Source organism: Triturus cristatus, chromosome 8, assembly GCF_964204655.1.
Source record: "Triturus cristatus chromosome 8, aTriCri1.1, whole genome shotgun sequence".
NCBI lineage: Eukaryota > Metazoa > Chordata > Amphibia > Caudata > Salamandridae > Triturus > Triturus cristatus.
In genome coordinates this window covers 4,109,718-4,130,014 of record NC_140591.1, presented here as the reverse complement: position 1 = coordinate 4,130,014, position 20,297 = coordinate 4,109,718, and the positions used below count along the sequence as shown (strand labels likewise).

Below are 20,297 nucleotides of genomic sequence, written 5' to 3'. Positions count from 1 at the left end.
CATGCTCAGAATCCCATCAGCACCTGCCTCCCTCCCTGCCTTGATCGCGCAAATAATCTCCTCCATCTCTTTGATGAACTCCTGGCTGACATCTGACTTCCTGACAATCCTCTGGCTTGTGGACACCCATAGTTCCCGCTCTCCAGAAAATTCAGGGTTGGAGGATAAGGTCACCAAGAAAGACTTGAAGCCGAGAGCCCTGATTCGAGTCACATGGAGCAAAATCACTGCATGGAATTCCACTCCGCCTGATTCAGAGTGGGCAGCTTTGCCACACTTATGCTTTCTGGGTGTGGGAGAACCGCCCGGGAAATCCACTGGAAAAACTACAAGATTTTGACGGCAGCAGCTGAGCCTCATTCCCTGAAAAGAAACTTCCACTTCTCTCTCCCCACCCCCAGTCCACAAGCCCTCGCTTACATTTATCACCTGCCCTTCTCCCTCAGCCCCCCTCCTCCCCATCCCACCTACAAGTCCCCACATACATTCACCTAAATGTGTTAAAAGTCCATGGATTTGAGAATGCTGTGTGATTTTACGACTGAAGACATCAGCCCCACATGGTAATTTTCCATTACATGGGGCTGTATTCGCAGTGGCCTGGTTCGGCTTCAGATTTACTGCCCAGGAACAGTAACATCGCATGAGATGTAAACGTTACCCCAGCAGCAAGCAACGTGTGATCAGGACCTCTGTAGATCAGGGCTTGTGTGGGTCTTGAAACATGGATATGTTCTAGATTGACATGCTGTGCAATTTCACACCATCAAGTGGTTGGAGGTAGAAATATTCTTCAAAATCCAAAGTTTTACTATTGTGCATCAACCTCAAGCAGAGCCAGTACGACATAGACGGTGCGCTTACAATCCCCCACTTTGGGACCACCATCTTCAGCATCGTTCTTCGGCTGGTGGGTTCAGAAGTGATGGACAGAGCTGTGTTTAATGTATCCACTTGACACTACCTGCTCGCTTCCGAATGAGGCTGATAGCGGATGTCTAAGGCCTTATTGGATGTCTAGAGAACCACTGATCACAAATCACAGATTTAAGACCTTATCTGATGTCTAGAGAACCAGTGATCCAGGTTTCAAGACCTTATTGGATATCTAGAGAGCCATTGATCACAAATCGCAGATTCAAGACCTAATCGGATATCTACAGAACCACTGATCACAAATCACAGATTTAAGACCTTATCTGATGTCTAGAGAACCATTGATCAAGGATTCAAGACCTTATCAGATATCTAGAGAGCCACTGATCACAAATCACGAATTCAAGACCTTATTGGATGACTAGAGAACCACTGATCACAAATCACAGAATTAAGACCTTATCTGATGTCTAGAGAACCATTGATCAAGGATTCAAGACCTTATCGGATATCTAGAGAGCCATTGATCACAAATCACAGATTCAAGACCTTATCGGATATCTAGAGAGCCATTGATCACAAATCACAGATTCAAGACCTTATCGAATATCTAGGGAACCACTGATCACAAATCACGGATTCAAGACCTTATCGGATATCTAAAGAGCCATTCATCACAAATCACAGATTCAAGACCTTATCAGGTATCTAGAGAGCCATTGATAACAAATCACAGATTCAAGACCTTATCGGATACCTACAGAGCCATTGATCACGAATCACAGATTCACAACCTTATCGGATATCTAGAGAGCCATTGATCACAAATCACAGATTTAAGACCTTATCAGATGTCTAGAGAACCATTGATCAAGGTTGATCAAGGATTCAAGACCTTATCGGATATCTCGAGAGCCATTGATCACAAATCACAGATTCAAGACCTTATCGGATATCTAGAGAGCCATTGATCACAAATCACAGATTTAAGACCTTATCTGATGTCTAGAGAACCATTGATCAAGGTTGATCAAGGATTCAAGACCTTATCGGATATCTAGAGAGCCATTGATCACAAATCACAGATTCAAGACCTTATCGGATATCTAGAGAGCCATTGATCACAAATCACAGATTCAAGACCTTATCGGATATCTAGAGAACCACTGATCACAAATCACAGATTTAAGACCTTATCTGATGTCTAGAGAACCATTGATCAAGGTTGATCAAGGATTCAAGACCTTATCGGGTATCTAGAGAGCCATTGATCACAAATCACAGATTCAAGACCTTATCGGATATCTAGAGAGCCATTGATCACGGATCACAGATTCACGACCTTATCGGATATCTAGAGAACCACTGATCACAAATCACAGATTTAAGACCTTATCTGATGTCTAGAGAACCATTGATCAAGGTTGATCAAGGATTCAAGACCTTATTGGATATCTAGAGAGCCATTGATCACAAATCACAGATTGAAGACCTTATCGGATATCTAGAGAGCCATTGATCACAAATCACAGATTCAAGACCTTATCGGATATCTAGAGAACCACTGATCAGAAATCACGGATTCAAGACCTATAAGGGCATTCAGCCTACAGCCTTGTACCTCTATATATTCACAAATCTCCTCAGTGAACTGCAACATCCTTATAATGTATGGCTGGGGTACTTTATTCCATACATAGTATTTCTTCAAAATACCTGTAGAGGTTCTTTGTTGCCTGAACCCATAAATCTGCCTCAATCTCTCCTCCTGGGCTCCCAAAGACTCAAGGGTAGTGGACACCTCTGTTTTGCAAAGAGGCATTTACGGTGTCACCCGTCAGTACAAGTACTTGCAGATATAATAAGCACCGTTAACACATTTAAAGTGAAAGAGTCATCTGCCGATACAGCATGGAGAAGATGGAGCCCAGAACGAGGGATGGGTCGTAGTCTGCCGTGGCAGGCAGCCCCGCCAGAGCCAGCAGTAGGCTATAGTGCCATCAGAATGAGACTGCCAGGACACAGTGCATGCCTCCTCCAGGTACATGACTTACCTGTGCAGCTTCCCAGCCCCACTGCCGATATTTGGGGTCGTGTGTGAACCTCCACATATACCAGTAGGTCTCGATCACCTCGGGGCGTAGAATGTAGTACTTTTCATTCTGTCGCACAGCCACGGCCTCGGCTCCACCATCAAACTTGAAGGCTTCTGGGCCCAGCTTTAACACTGGCAAGAGAGGGAGACAAGAAAAGCATCAGAAAGCTGCCAGAGACAACAAAACGCAAGCATTGGATACACCTCTTGTACTCTCATGAGCTCTCAATATCATGAACACGGCTCGTTAGGGTTCAAGTCTCGCCTCTTACCACCACCTCATGGCCTTTCCACTGCTGGCCAAGAAGAGGTACGCTAGACCCCTCAAGTTTCCTTCTGTGGGAGTGAGAGATAGCAAGGCTAGGAATAGAGAAAACAAGATGTGGGGAGGTGGGCAACGAGGGAGTAAAGAGCAATGGGGAGACTGGAAGTAGGAATAAGAGTCTAGGTGTTACAGAGGTAGGAAAGGAAGGAGAATGGAGGAGAGGGTGAAACTAGGAAGAGGGAGCGGGAAATTAGATGAAAAAAGGGGACAGTATTGAGCTAATAATGAAAGGCGGGGAGTGATAACCCATGAAGAGATGGAAAAGGGACAGTAAAGCTAGGAGGGCAGGGTGGAAAACAGAAAGAAGGCGGGAAGTAAGGCAGAAAAAGGGGTGATTTCAGAAAGGACAGAAACAAGGGATGAAGGGAAAGAGAGAAGACAATCAGGTCAGATAAGCAGGGAAGGGAGAGGGTGCAGGAAACACAAAACTGTTAAGGGGATGAGCTAAAGGTGGGGAGGAGAAGGTAAAGGCAGGGGAGAGACTAATGACAGATGGAGAAGGAGAGGAGGTTGCAAGCGAAGAGATGAGAAACATGATGCTGGTGAGGAAGGGCAGTGCTACCATCAACACCAGGAATGTGGAAAGAATATGGCAGCTGTCACTGGGGCTGACGGAACAACAGGCGCGGAGCAGCCACTCATCACTGTATCCCACCCGCAGGCCCGCTCAGGAGATCAGCGACAGGTGAACGGATGGACTTCAACTGGTCACCAATCGTGGAGTTTGATTCTAAATTCTAAAGTGCATCTTAATGGCAACTGGACTTTATTGCTCAAGAGAGCGGAGACTGTCCCTTCTATCGTCCAGCAGATGCCAGGACAGGCTTGTTCCTATGATCTGGTCCCTTTAAGCCGGGACGTGCTCAGCTGATTTCCAGCCTTTGATTTATGCATTTATTTATTAAGCAGAGATAACACTTGATACAAAAAGTCTCACACAAGTAATGTTGACAGTGCATGGATTTATGGGACTGGGGTGGCGAGCATATTGCACAGAGCTGCAGCTAAGAATGAATCGATTTTTGTTCTTATGCATGACAACACTTAGTTACACATGCAGGTACATGTAACATACATGTCTACAGCTGAAGGGTCACATCATTCGATTGTAAAGGATAACTATTCAGTACAGTTTGAAGAGGCGGTGGCGAATGGCTGGTGCCGGTGTTCCAGTGGAGCGGGCTCCTACGCCTGCCTGGTGATGGTGTGATGAGGTGGGAGTGTCCCTGAGTAGATTAAACAATGTTATGGTGGCAAAGTGCATGATGCTGTCATGCAGGGCAGAGGAGAAGTGGACTAGACCCTGTAGTGACCTAGTGATGTAGCGAAACATGTTGAATAGTAGTGAATTAACTGATCTTTCTGCTGTGCCTAGAAGGATGTGAAGGCGGATCTCACACCTGGGCCATAGCTGTTATCTCACTGTTGTTGGTTTGTTGGTTTTATAGGAATCCATTTCCAAGAAAACCACAGAGTTTCTGGACAAGGGGGTACATTTCAGCGTGTGAGTGGAGAACGCACGTTCACCCTAAAGGGTATCTTGGTGCCGAATAACAGATATTTATTGTTAACCAGCTCAACGGTACTCATTTTATCAACCTCAGATGGATTAATGAAAGGCTGAGTGGACCCGCCACGAGTTGAACCTGTGACCATGGGGTTAAACACAGGCTCCTACAGTGGATGGTTTAGTCCCCTGAGCCACCAGGGAGTGGTTTAGCACGAGTCATCCAATGATGGCTAGCAGCGAGACAGCCTGATGTACAGGACTGAAAAATCGGGGTGAAAACATAGGACGGAAATAAACAGATGTGGGTTATCATAATAAGGGTGGTGTGGGAGCCCCCTTAAGGAAACAATATCCAAAGGACGATGGAGCTCGACTGAAAGTGGGTGGATGTCGAGATCTTGGAGTCCCACGAGGGTGTGAAAGAGCGTTCAAACGGCGTCGCAGCAAGTCAGCAAGTGAGCCGGGCCTGGGAAGGATGGTCATAATGTGAAAACTTAAATCCTGCCTGCATCATGTGCTTATACTCCAATGTGGAGGCGAGACAAAATATTGAGCGAGAAATATCAACTGACATTAATATCGAGTGCATTGGAAATATTGAGTGCAAGTAATTTAATTTTAATTAATTGTTAGTTAATGTTAATTATTTAATTGATCATTAATTATGTTAATAGTGTAAGTTATTTTTTATTTTTTAATGAGTGGGGTGTGGGATTTATGGGTGTACAGGGTTGGAAGTTATTTAATTGTAATAAATTGTTTGTTAGTTAATATAAATAATGTAATTGATAATTAAGTTAACAGTTAGCAATTTATTTATTTTAGGTGTGGATTCTTGGGTTTATAGGGGTATATGGTAGGAGGAAATTTTAACTAAATTTATTTTATGAATTCAATTTATAAATAAATCGTTTTTAAGAGAATATTTTATACGTAATACTGCATTAAATTTTTTATATTCGTATTATTTTTATGATGTTTTATTTGTAATATTTAATTCTTACATTTTTATTTTGTTTTTGAAATTCATTTTCATATTTGTAGACATTTTGTTTGTTTGGAATGTAGTACTGACTGTAGTGGAAATAAAAAAGTAATTTATTTTAAAATCCAACACTTTTTTTTTACTGTTGCACTGACTGGAGTGGGAATAGTAAATCTTACCCCTCAGCAATCCAACACTTTTCCTACTGTTGCACTGTGAAGTGGGAATATATATATATATATATTTTTGTAATAAATTATAATTTTTATTGTTGTGTTAATTGTAGTGGGAATAGTAAATTATAGTATTTTGCAATCGTATATTTTATGTAATTTTATATTGATTGTAGTTCGAGTAGTACATTTTATTTGTGTGTGATATAAAACATCTTGTTACTGTTGTGTTAGGTGGGTGTACTTATTTTTAAATTTATTTAGAATAAAAATGTGTTTTTTTAAGAGTGGGAAATTTATATGTATTTATTTTAATTTTTAATAAGTTATTTTATGTTGATTTAATTTATATAATTATGTTTGATTTTTTATAATACTAATATATATAATTTTCAATATTTTTTGTTTATAAATTAATTTTTATTAAATGGTAAAAAATGTGTGTTCTTTAATTTTTATTTTAAATTAAATTGGTTTCCTTTTTAATATGTTATGCTTTTGGTACATTTAAATATGTATACATATATTTTTGATGATATATTTACAATTTTTTTAATTATATTAATTAAAATATTATATTATTTATTTTATATATATATATTATATATATATGTTCATATATATATATATGTGTGTTTGTTTACATTTTTAAAAGTAAGTTTATTAGTTATATTTGTTGAAATGTAAATTGAAATATATATTTGTTTATGAATTAAAGTTAGTATTTAATATATGTTAATTTTATAATTTATATATATATAAACATCGATATTTAATACAACTATATTATTGTAAACGTCTTTTTTTCTCAATATTTTTGTACTTACCTTTTTAAGTATAGGCAGTCTATATTTTTGTATTCTATATTTTTTCCTCAATATTTTTTTCCTCGATATTTTGGTGGTCGATACTCTGTTAGTGAACCTTTCAATGTAGTGCAATGCTAATCACCCCATATATCACCAAGAAAGCACCGATATTTTATAACCAATTATGGATGCCATTTTCTGGCAGTGTGAAGCTTCCGGTGGCACTGAATATCTTTGCTAATTTTCATGGCTTAAGTTGGCCCGGAAGACAGAAGGCTCAACGCTGTACATTTGCACATTTCCTAGACAAGCAACCTTGCTTCCGGACCTGCTAAGTGAAAGTGGGATCTACCAGAATAATGGGCCAGTATTGTATGTAGGAATGATGACGTCCAGCACTGACGTCTGCTCATTAAATACGTTTCCACTGACAGTAACAAGTTTCTGTCACATGATTAAGCTTCATTGACTTCTATTGGTAGAAAACCTACATGAACAGGATTAATGTTTTGTGTATTGTTTGCTCTAAGCTCCAACTGACCATTTTACAGAAATACCCTGGTCAGCTGTAATGACAATTCTCTCTGATCTTTAGCTGCGCTGCCTGCTATTTACGTTAGGTGCTAATTCGACTTTAGGCTTCTCGACATTTTGTTTTTAAGAGTAGCATATGATGGTCAGGAGTGTCTTCGGCAGTGCTGTATGAGGAGAGAGGAAAGCTGATTGTGGCGGGTGGTAGTGATGAAGTTACATATGTAAGAGAGTATAGTTTCCACAGAGTGCAGGGGGCTGAAACCAGAATGTAGGGTCACTCTCTGTCCTTAAACATGTATGGAGCGGCAGCATCGTTTAATGCGAGCAGTTGAACCTTCTGAGGTTTGGACAGACGATCAAAAACTCCGGTTTCTGCAGGGAACGCAGTGTAGAATTAGCAGACAAGCTTGTTGGACCTATTTCTTTTCACAATATGACTTTTTTGTAACTCACATCCTCGGCATTCGGGACTTTCTTGCTGGTGCCTTCTCTAGACTGGATATTGTGGGTGAGGGTTCTAACAGACTTGTCCTAATACTCTCTGACAAAGTTATCTGTCTTGCGGGGTCCTTCTTACAGCTCACACCGAAGTCTATCCAAAAGACCGTGATGCCCTGCAGAGTCATGTGCCCTTGCTATACCAGCAGAAGCTATATTTGTTCCAACAGGCCCTATTGGCTCCAAATAAGGGGCCGATTACCATCTTGTAAGGAAACCCTTCTGACCGTATCGGTTCGGGTTCTGCGAGTCCGACCAACCTATTACAATGCATCCGGATGCTTCTGTAATATGATTCGGTTGGACTCCCATTGACTTCAATGGGCGCCTGTGTTCCGAAGAGAACACAGGCTCCCATTGAAGAAAGGGGTGGCTGGGGAAAATCATGCACAATGTGGCAGGCACCCCATGATGCCTGCCACACTGTGCATGGTTGGAAAGGGGGGGGTCCCTTGGGTACCCCTATGGACCTGATTTGGAAAGCCATTTGTAAGGGGCCCCAAAGACAGATTATGACAGCCGTTTTGTTCCGGCCAGACCGAATCTGAAGTGCTGTCCGAATTGGTCATCGTAATCGCTCGGAAACCGTGTCCATAGAGATGTACGAATCGGCTCTGAAAGACTCAAATGGTCCAAATGCTGTTCAGAAACTTTTCTGACAGCTCGAACGGTTCCCGGGCATCGTAATCGGTGGTTGGGAACTGTGTACCATTCAGACGAAAAAAAGGGTTACAAATTGGATTCGGCAAACTCTAATCCGATTCGGAGCCCTCCTGAACGGCATCGTAATCGACCCCTAAGAGTCTTCAAACAAATGTTCTGGAAATGTGTCATGAGTAAGCAGTTGCAGGGAATTGTGAAGTTAAATCCACCTTAGAACTTGTCTTGTGTTCCTTCTGGTGGCCTGCTGTTCGCCAGGTTGTAACGTTCTATGTCAAGTCCTGTCCTATCTGCGCACAGTTCAAGGCAGTCCATGCTAAGCCCTTTGGTTTTCTTCAGCCTTTGCCCAATCTTCATTATCTTTGGCACACCATTTCCACCGACTTTATTGTGGGCGCTTACAATAAAGTTTGTTTTCAGAGGTTTCTAAATGGCAGCATGATTACTAGGACATTCCTGACTAATATATTTTACCTGCATAGGAACCTTGACACCATATTCTCTGACAGATCTCTCAATACATTTCTAGGTTCAGGCGCTGAATCTGCCCTACCCTGGGTAGCCATCAAGATTTATCCTCAGGTTACCATCCACAGTCAAACGGTCAAACGGAAAGGGACAATCAGAGTGCAGAGCAATGTCAGAGGTACTTCTGTAATGTCACTCAAAACAACTGGCAAGAATACCTATCTTTAGTGGTGTTCTTGTACAACAACTTGGTTAACTCTACTACTAAAGTCCCCCCACTCTAATGTATCTAGGACTTCCATCCTTGTTTCTTTCCCTCTTCTCTGCTTTAAACTACTCTTATGTACTTTACTTATGATTTTCTACAGAAATTTGTCTTGGAAACTTCAGGTTTCTTAGATGGCTATGAAAGTTAGGCTGAAATGTTAAGTAGATTGGTTGCAAACTTTAAGGTGGGAGAGAAGGTTTGTGTATCTACAAGGTTCTTGCCCGCTCAAAAGTTCCAGTCCGGTTTCTTCCTCGATTCTTTGAGCCCTTTGTTATAACCAAAAAATTCAATCCAGCCTTTAGGCTTTGTCTTCCTTACTCTTGGACGATTCACCCTACCTTTCATGTCTCTTAGTTAAAGCCTTTAGCACCTAATCCTTTTTGTCAGATCTCTCAATGGATCACACATCACGGCATCAATGGATCACACCTCAGGGCATCAATGGATCACACCTGATGGCATCAATGGATCACACCTGAGGGCATCAATGGCTCACACCTCACGGCATCAATGGCTCACACCTCAGGGCATCAATGGATCACACCTCAGGGCATCAATGGATCACACCTGACGGCATCAATGGATCACACCTCTGGGCATCAATGGCTCACACCTCACGGCATCAAGGGCTCACACCTCAGGGCATCAATGGATCACACCTGACGGCATCAATGGATCACACCTCAGGGCATCAATGGATCACACCTCATGGCATCAATGGATCACACCTCACGGCATCAATGGATCACACCTCACGGCATCAATGGCTCACACCTCAGGGCATCAATGGATCACACCTCACCGCATCAATGGATCACACCTCACGGCATCAATGGATCAAACCTCACAGCATCAATGGATCACACCTCAGGGCATCAATGGATCACACCTCACGGCATCAAAAGATCACATCTCACGGCATCAAAAGATCACATCTCACGGCATCAATGGATCACACCTCACGGCATCAGTAGATCACACCTCACGGCATCAATGGATCACACCTCACGGCATCAATGGATCACACCTCACAGCATCAATGGATCACACTTCACGGCATCAATGGATCAAATCTCAAAGCATCAATAGATCACACCTCAGGGCATCAATGGATCACACCTCACGGCATCAATGGATCACACCTCACGGCATCAATGGATCACACCTCACACCATCAATGGATCACACCTCACGGCATCAATGGATCAAACCTTAAAGCATCAATGGATCACACCTCACGGCATCAATGGATCACACCTCACGGCATCAAAAGATCACATCTCACGTACCTCACGGCATCAAAAGATCACATCTCACGGCATCAAAAGATCACATCTCACGGCATCAATGGATCACACCTCAGGGCATCAATGGATCACACCTCAGGGCATCAATGGATCGCACCTCAGGGCATCAATGGATCACACCTCAGGGCATCAATGGATCACACCTCACAGCATCAATGGAACGTAAACTCCTCCAACTCCTCTTAGTGGCAGTGGAGATCCAGGCTGGAGCTGGCCCTTACACATGTTTTTATCAGTGACTAAATCAGGTGAGCAAGCCTTCACTAGTGCCTTTTGTTTCAACTGGACAAGCACCACAGCTGAACAAGCACCACAGCTGGACAAGCACCACAGCTGAACAAGCACCACAGCTGGACAAGCAACACAGCTGAACAAGCACCACAGGTGAACAAGCACCACAGCTGAACAAGCACCACAGCTGGACAAGCAACACAGCTGGACAAGCAACACAGCTGAACAAGCACCACAGCTAGTCAAGCAACACAGCTGAACAAGCACCACAGCTGGACAAGCACCACAGCTAGTCGAGCACCACAGCTAGTCAAGCATCTCAGCTGGACAAGTACCACAGCTGGACAACTACCAGAGCAAGGCAACTACCACAGCTGCACAACTACCAGAGCAAGACAACTACCAGAGCAAGACAAATACCACAGCTGCACAACTACCAGAGCAAGACAACTACCACAGCTGGACAAGCACCACAGCTGGACAAGCACCACAGCTGGAAATGCACCAGAGCTAGACAACTACCAGAACAAAACTACCACAGTTGGACAAGCACCACAGCTAGTCAAGCACCACAGCTGGACAAGTACCACAGCTGGACAAGTACCACAGCTGGACAAGTACCACAGCTGGACAAGAACTACAGCTGGACAAGTTCCCACAGCTCTGCAAGTACCACAGCTGGACAAATTCAACAACTGATGTTGACCCAGCCTTTGAAAAAGCGATATATGAACCCTGCCGACATGGCTAACTTTAGCCGAGCAGCTACAGGGGAGTTGCAATAACAAACAGATCATCACCTTCTTGGCCCTGGGAGACACACCTCAGACGACTGGCCAAGGTTACCACTGAATAGCAGCACAGAACATCAGAAGACCAATGAAGAGGAAAGAGCTGACTTCCAAATACACACTGGCTGAACCTCAGACACGCAGAGCAATGGAAACGTGCGCAAGAGTCTTGTTAGTAAGTACGAAGGGGAAAATTGTGCAGCTCACACCCACCCAAAAGGTAGGAGAGCGCTGTACAGAGCCAGAGTTAAAGAGTGGAAGCAGAGTACTTTCACCTCATTGTCACTTGTGGTCTTTATAGGGGTCTTTATAGAGGTCTTTACAGAGGTCTTTATAGGGGTCTTTGTAGGGGTCTTTATAGGGGTCTTTAAAGGGGTCTTTAAAGGGGTCTTTATAGGGGTCTTTACAGTGGTCTTTATAGAGGTCTGTACGGGGGTCCTTACAAGGGTCTTTACAGAGGATTTTACTGGGGTCTTTAAAGGGGTCTTTACAGAGGATTTTATAGGGTTCTTTACAGGGGTCTTTATAGAGGTCTTCATAGGGATCTTTATAGGCGTCTTTAAAAGGGGCTTTACAAGGGTGTCTTTGGCTCCTTGGAGCAGGGCTGAAGCAGCCCTAATGGATAAAGGCATAAACCCAGGCAGCCTGATGCCTTGTTTTCTTTGTACTTCTTCATGTGAAGCATGATGGCCTCCTGGCTGCAGGTGTGCTGAAACCTACCGGGGATGCTGAGCCTGTCAGCCAGATACCAGGGATGCTGAGCCTGTCAGCCAGATACCGGGGATGCTGAGCCTGTCAGCCAGATACCAGGAATGCTGACCCTGTGAGCCAGATACCGGGGATGCTGAGCCTGTCAGCCAGATACCAGGGATGCTGGGCCGGTCAGCCAGATACCAGGAATGCTGACCCTGTGAGCCAGATACCGGGGATGCTGAGCCTGTCAGCCAGATACCAGGGATGCTGATCCGGTCAGCCAGATACCAGGAATGCTGACCCTGTGAGCCAGATACCGGGGATGCTGAGCCTGTCAGCCAGATACCAGGGATGCTGAGCCGGTCAGCCAGATACCAGGAATGCTGACCCTGTGAGCCAGATACCGGGGATGCTGAGCCTGTCAGCCAGATACCAGGGATGCTGAGCCTGTCAGCCAGATACCAGGGATGCTGAGCCTGTCAGCCAGATACCAGGGATGCTGAGCCTGTCAGCCAGATACCGGGGATGATGAGCCTGTTAAGCAGATACCAGGGATGCTGAGCCAGTCAGCCAGATACCAGGGATGCTGAGCCAGTCAGCCGGATACCAGGGATGCTGAGCCAGTCAGCCAGATACCAGGGATGCTGAGCCTGTCAGCCTGATACCGGGGATGCTGAGCCTGTCAGCCAGATACCGGAGATGCTGAGCCTGTTAAGCAGATACCAGGAATGCTGACCCTGTGAGCCAGATACCGGGGATGCTGAGCCTGTCAGCCAGATACCAGGGATGCTGGGCCTGTCAGGCAAATACCAGGGATGCTGAGCCTGTCAGCCAGATACCGGGGATGATGAGCCTGTCAGCCAGATACCAGGGATGCTGAGCCAGTCAGCCAGATACCAGGGATGCTGAGCCAGTCAGCCAGATACCAGGGATGCTGAGCCTGTCAGCCTGATACCAGGGATGCTGAGCCTGTCAGCCAGATACCGGGGATGCTTAGCCTGTTAAGCAGATACCAGGAATGCTGACCCTGTGAGCCAGATACCGGGGATGCTGAGCCTGTCAGCCAGATAGCAGGGATGCTGAGCCTGTCAGCCAGATACCAGGGATGCTGAGCCAGTCAGCCAGATACCAGGGATGCTGAGCCAGTCAGCCAGATACCGGGGATGCTGAGCCTGTCAGCCAGATACCGGGGATGCTGAGCCTGTAAGCCAGATACCAGGGATGCTGAGCCTGGCAGCCAGATCCGCGAGGGTGCTGAGCCTGACAGCCAGATGCCGGGGATGCGGAGCCTGGTAGCCAGATTCTCGAGGATGCTGAGCCTGTCCGCCAGATACCCGGGGATGCTGAGCCTGTGAGCCAGATACCGGGGATGCTAAGTCTGTGAGCTAGATCTGCGGGGATGCTCAGCCTCTTCACCAGATCCACGAGGATGCTGAGCCTGTAAGCCAGATACATGGGGATGCTGAGCCTGTCCGCTTGTTCCGTGGGGATGCTGAGCTACTTCGCCAGATTCCGGGGATGGTGAGCCTGTCAGCCAGATACCGGGGATGATGAGCCTGTCAGCCAGATACCGGGGATGGTGAGCCTGTCAGCCAGATACCGGGGATGATGAGCCTGTCAGCCAGATACCGGGGATGGTGAGCCTGTCAGTCAGATACCGGGGATGCTGAGCCTGTCAGCCAGATACCAGGGATGCTGAGCCTGTCAGCCAGACACCGAGGATGCTGAGCCTGTCAAGTAGATACCGGGTGTTGGACTTGGCCCTTTTTGCAGGGTCATCCCTGAACTTTTTACCTTCCTCCTAGCCTTTTTTCTGACATGGTGCTGGTGGTTTTAGGACTCTGGGCACTTTAGCACTGCTGTCCAGAGTAAAGTGTGTGCTCTCTGTGGTAAACATGGTAAGATTGGTCTACACCTGTTTGGCATATTTAATTTACCTGTCAGTCCCCAGTAATGTGGTATCTCATATACCCGGGTCAGTAAATTAAATGCTAATGGTGAGCTTATGCGCTGTTTGCGCCACCCACCAAAGTAGCCTTTCAAACCTGTCTCAGGCCTCTGCCATTGCAGGGCCTGTGTGCGCAGTGTTTCTGCTGCTGTGACGTAGCTCCTAAAGTATGTGCCACGTCTGTGACCCCCCCTTTTACTGCATGTCAGTCACCCCTAAGGTAGGCCTTAGCTAGCCCTATGCATTGCAGGTAGAAGGTAGGGCATGTACCTTAACTGTGTGACATGTCCTGTTAGTGACAAACAGACATTTTGGTTTCTCACTGCTGTGAGGCTGCCGTCTCATAGGAATGCATTGGGGATTCCCTGATAAGTGTTTCAGTGGTAATTCCTGATATGAGAGGAGCAGCGTGGTCAAGTTTGGTATGTTTGGAATAGTTAATAATAAATGCTGCATGATGGTGTGCACAGATTTATAATCACTATTTTAGAAATGACAAGAAGTTGGCATTTCTGTGTGCTATGTGTCTGCCTGCCTGATGTGTATTGCATATCTGGTTCTGGAGTGACAGGAGCTGATGAAGTGTGTGGCTCCAGGGAGGGCAGGGTCAGTCAGCGCTAGGCTGAATAGGAGATCTGCATTTGGATTAGTGGGAGGAGTAGTCCCCTGAATAGATCTGTGCCTGCCTAGATGAATGCTGGCTCCGCCCCCTGTGGTGTGTCTGAGGACCGAGCCCCACCTGACAAAGGAGGGTGGAATCCTGGTAAACAGAGTGCTTCAACAACCCCCCAGAACCAGTAGAGACTGGTTCCCCAAGCCCTGTACCAGGGCAGAACAAAGGAAGAACACTGTATAAATATTGGGGCTATGACCCCATGAATGTGAGCTTCCTTGTGCTACTTGGGGATACTTGCTGCTGCTGGGCCCCAGGAGGAACGGCCATGAGGGACTGCCTCCCTGCTGGAGGGCCCTGTGAGCTGGCCTGCCTGGGCCCAACCTTTTGCCCTGGAACTTTGGGATCCCAGCGGCTCGTGAGCGCTATATCTTTCTCCCAGGACAGGAGGAACTTTTGTGGCCTGCAGCGCTGGGCTGCAACGTGTTCAGAGGAAATCCCGGCGTAGGGATTCCCCCGTGTTGCTGGAGGGAAGCGGGAGCCCCCCCCCCCCCCCAGTACCCTGGTGATCCAAGAAGAACCGAAGCGGGAGTCCACCATGCATTTGTGGAGCGGTTTCAAAGCACTGCACCAGAGCAGCGCCCCCGGAAGTCAAGCAAGTTGCCTGGTGCAAGGCGGGGCCAGGTCCAGGAAGCTGACGACCAGCCAATTGCAGCGCGGCCGGAGAGGAAGTCAAGCAACACAGTGCCTGATGTAAGGCAGGGCTCCCGTATCAGTGAGGGAAGCCCTGCCTGCTCAAGCCGAGAGACCCCACCGCCGAGCCTGAAGCCCAGGCGGGAGCCTGCCCCGCGCTGGTGAATGCCAGAGGAGACCGGAGACTTCGCTCCGGGTCCAGTAAGGAGCGGAAGGTGGTGCGGCTGCCAGAAGATATCGGAAGAATCTAGAGTGGCCCCGGTGTGTGGGGGCCTGGAGGGAAGCACTGTCGGTGCCTACGGGCACCCACGAGATCCCCTTGCTAGAGGAGCCCCAGTGAGCATGATTGGTGCCTGACTCCGCCCTGAGGAAGAGAACAGAGTCCAAGAGGATCCCCGGTGAGTGGGGCCGGTTGGGCGCATGGTTGGTGCCGAGTGAAGTGCACCGGGAGGAGCCCAGTAAACGGGGCTCCCTGAGGCACTCTTAGTGCCAGTGCTGATTTCTTTTTGGGAGCAGTGTAGTGCCGTGACCGGCACCGGAAGGGTCCCAGTGAAGGGGACTCCTCAGGCACAGTTGGTGCATGGGCTCATTTTACATCAGCTGCACCACGAGAGTGCGGGCAGCTGCAACGACGGGGGCATGCTTATTTGAGTATCAAAGAAGGGGTGAGATACACTCCATGCCCCCAGCGCATTGCGCACAGTGTTTTCGCTGCATTGGCAGCCAAAGGGTCAGTGGAAGGCCCCAGTTAGAGCCCTGACATTTGGGACAAAGGGCATTTGGGCCCCAGAAAAAGGCCAGGGTCATTTTGAGTACCTTTGTGTACTGGTAGGGCGCAAGGCCCTAAAGGAATGCATAATGCGGTTATGCTAAAGGTGATGTATGCACCTGGGAGTGTTACTCAGGTGCCCTCCTAAATGTGATTTATGCCAAATGTCATTCTATGATATTTATGCCTAATGTGGTGCAGGCATAATGCGTTTATGTTGCTGGGGATAATGCGAAGTACAGCATTTTGCCAGTAGTTACTGGTTGTTTTACATTTGCTACTTGTGCTTTCTATAGGTTCTGACGGTGCCCGATTGGCCCGGTCATGTATATAATCCCCTGTACATTACTGGTGCCAGTTGGCACAGTGTATATGTGCGATTATGAGTCTAATGGGTTTTGGATAATACAAAGGCTATTTTTTATATAACCTTTTGTGTAGTTTCCTTTGTAGTGTGCCTAGTGTGGTGTTGTTGCTGTGTGTGTGTGTATAGGATGCTTGACTCTGCAGCCACGGGGACCAGGAGACGTCAACGATGACCAAAGTCCTGAGCTGAGCTGCAGAGTCAGCATCCTATCTTCACACCTGAAGCACCCGACATCGGTGGGCATTCATCTATCGAGCCCCTGGTCACCTTGAAGTGACCCAGACTCTGACCCCTCTGCTTTCAGGTTCTTCTCACCTTGGATCCAGGCTTGGATTCCACCTGACACTTTTCATCTTCGCGGCAGCAGCACTTCTTCACATCACGTCATAGAAAACGACAAGAGTTTCCGACACCACTTAACCCCTATGCACCCAGCTCCTCTGGGATAGGTAACATGGGTACCTCGGTTCCCACAAGGGTGCTGGCTTTAGAACCTTCTATGTTCCAAAGGGTTTGCTTGAAGTCCTCTCCGAAGTATCCTTAAACTGTAATTTTCCAACCGTGACTTTCCCATAGAGTTGTACGGAGCTCGCGTCTGTGTTCCTACACTGCATCCGTCCTCTGTGGGCTCCGTGTGTCAGTCCTTTGAGAGGTGCCTTGGGGTCCCAGCGATTCTATGTGCTCTAGGCACTGTGACTAGTGAAGTCGTTGTTGGTATACCATTTTTTTAGTATATGGTTCAGTCTCCCCCCTGGAGCCCGCTGTGTATTGTGCTATTTACTGTTGTTCTATTGATTAAGTATTGTGTGCCTTGTGCTCTAATCTCATAAAGAGGCTAGTAGTGAGTGTTTAGTAATAAATACATATATTTTATACAACACTTGTGTGGTTCTCCTTTCATTTGGTCATTCAGGAGGTTCTGATCTGGTAAAACAAGCTGCTATACATTTCTTCAAGACTTAGCTTGAAGGCTGCGCTCCATAGCTACCACTATGATAGCTTTCATAAAGGTTATTTTTCACCTAATCATCATAAGGGTAGTTTGGACTGGTAGAGGGTGCCCACTTTAATTAGTGGGCAGCATATACCAGGCCAACTTCTCACAAGCCTGACTGCTCGTCCCAAGCTATCAAGGGAGGTAAGCAGGGGATATCTTCAGCGTGTAACTCCCTTGCCCTGACTAGAGTGGTGGTTTCTGCCTGGCTTATGCACAATCCCTAGCCAACCAGAAATCCCATTTATAACACCGGTGATGCCGAGCCTGTCAGCCAGATCCGCGGAGATGCTGAGCCTGTCAGCCAGATCCACGGGGATGCTGAGCGTGTCCGCCAGATCCGCAGGGATACTGAGCCTGTCAGCCAGATGCCAGGGATACTGAGCCTGTCAGCCAAATACCGGGGATACTGAGCCTGTCAGCCTGATACCAGAGATGCTGAGCCTGTCAAGCAGATACCAGCGATGCTGAGCCTGTCAAGCTAGATCCGTGGAGATGCTCAGCCTGTCAAGCTAGATCTGTGGGGATGCGCAGCCTGTCAGTCAGATACGTGAGGATGCTGAGCCCATCAGACAAGTCTGTGAGGATGCTAAGCCTCTTAGCTAGATCCGTGGGGATGCTGAGCCTGTCAGCCAGATACGAGGGGATGCTGAGCCTGTCAGCTAGATTTGTGGGTATGCTGAGCCTGTCAGACAGATACGTGGGGATGCTGAGCCTGTCAGCTAGATTCGTGGGGATGCTGAGCCTGTAGGCTAGATACGTGGGGATGCTGAGCCTGTCAGCTAGATTCGTGGGGATGCTGAGCCTGTAAGCTAGATCCGTGGGGATGTTGAGCCTGTCAGTCAGATACGTGGGGATGCTGAGCCTGTCAGAAAAGTCTGTGAGGATGCTAAGCCTCTTAGCTAGATCCGTGGGGATGCTGAGCCTGTCAGCCAGATACGAGGGGATGCTGAGCCTGTCAGCTAGATTTGTGGGTATGCTGAACCTGTCAGACAGATACGTGGGGATGCTGAGCCCATCAGCGAGATTCGTGGGGATGCTGAGCCTGTAAGCTAGATATGTGGGGATGCTGAGCCCGTCAGCTAGATTCGTGGGGATGCTGAGCCTGTAAGCTAGATCCGTGGGGATGCTGAGCCGGTCAGCCAGATACGAGGGGATGCTGAGCCTGTCAGCTAGATTCGTGGGTATGCTGAGCCTGTCAGCCTAATACCGGGGATGCTGAGCCTGTCAGACAGATCTGCGAGGATGCTAAGCCTCTCAGCTAGATCCGTGGGGATGCTGTGCCTGTCAGTCAAATACCGGGGATGCTCAGCCTCTCAGCTAGATCAGTGAGGATGCTGAGCCTGTCAGCCAGAAACATGAGGATGCTGAGCCTGTCAGCCAGATACATGGGGATGCTGAGCCTGTCAGCCCCATACCGGGGATGCTGAGCCTCTCAGGCAGATACTGAAGATGCTGTGCCTGTCAGCCAGATACAAGGGCTGCTGTGCCTGTCAGTCAGATACCGGGGATGCTGGCTGTGATGATGCAGGTGATGCTGCCGGTGCTGAAGATGGTACGGGCTGGCAAGAGGAGCCAGTGGAGTTTTATTTGGGAATGATTCGACCATCTTCTTCAGGCTCCGGATAAGGTGTTTCAGGACGCAGAATGCCCTTAAGGAGGGTCAGGCTGGGAGTTTGTGAGGCTGTGTAGCAGGGTGAGAGGGCTCGCCCCTGAGCTCTGAAGTTGGAAGTAATGGTTTCATTTTCCGTAGCAAAGAGAGTTGGTGCCAATCTTTCTTAGTTTTCTTGGGGATATGTTCTTTGCGAGGTGAGTCCAAATGACTTGTCAGAGGTTGGGAACTGGGTGTTGAATCTGCTCAGGTTTATGAGGTTCAGCCAGGCTTGGAATAGCGTCGCTTGTTCTTGGCAAACGGTAGGATTTCAATCTCAAAGAGTCAGCATTTTTAGCAGAGAGCTTTGGGCCTAGAGCTGGGGATCTGTACGACCCCCTCCTCTGAGGAACCTCAGTGCACAGATGTTCACGCAGCCACTTGTTCTGATGCTCCAGATGTAGAAACCATCGCGGCCCAGAGTGCGAGAGTGAAGGAGCTTGGCTTATGGGGTTGGGGACAGTTGCAGTGAGTGGCTGGGGTGGGAAAAAGACAAACTGTGAGGGAAGCGCTTCCCAAGGCGACACGAGTGGTGCAGCAGGATGAATGGCTTGTTCTAACTATTGATCCATTCCCCACTTCTGTTGTGCCAAGCATCGCCTGCCCTCTCTGCCATCCTTTCCCGCCTCATTCCTCAGATGAACAGGAAGCGTCAGGCGCTCTAAAGTGAAGGGGACTTATCCCCACCAAACTGGGCACTGTATGCGGGGCAAATGGGGAGAAACGGAGCCAAGAGGCCTATATAAGCATTTTCATCTTTAAATTGTCCCCAGTACTTCAGCTGTGAAGAATCCAGTCAGTGGCCTCAAAACAAGCGATTAAAAGCAGATCAGAAGATGCTGATGAGCAAACCAAGCAAGCTTTGGACAAGGCAGTCAGGCATCAAAACCAACCAGGTTCAACCAGTCAACCCTTCCCCTCTAGACAAGGAAGGCCAGGCGCCACGACCAACCAAGTTCAGGAACTGCAGTACAACCAGCCAACCCTATCTATCCCGCTGGACAAGGCAGGCCAGGTGCCACAACCACACCGGTCCAGC

At 47.4% G+C, this 20,297-nt stretch overlaps 1 protein-coding gene across 2 annotated transcripts in view; it reads right to left on the bottom strand.

The window, feature by feature from the left end:
• MAN1A2 (mannosidase alpha class 1A member 2) overlaps positions 1-20,297 on the bottom strand; it is a 541,780-nt gene that overhangs the window by 19,175 nt on the left and 502,308 nt on the right. For both annotated transcript variants that reach the window (XM_085620701.1, XM_085620700.1), the window contains exon 11: positions 2,931-3,103. In XM_085620701.1, coding sequence (XP_085476827.1) covers positions 2,931-3,103 — 173 coding nt within the window. The remainder of the gene's footprint in view (positions 1-2,930; positions 3,104-20,297) is intronic.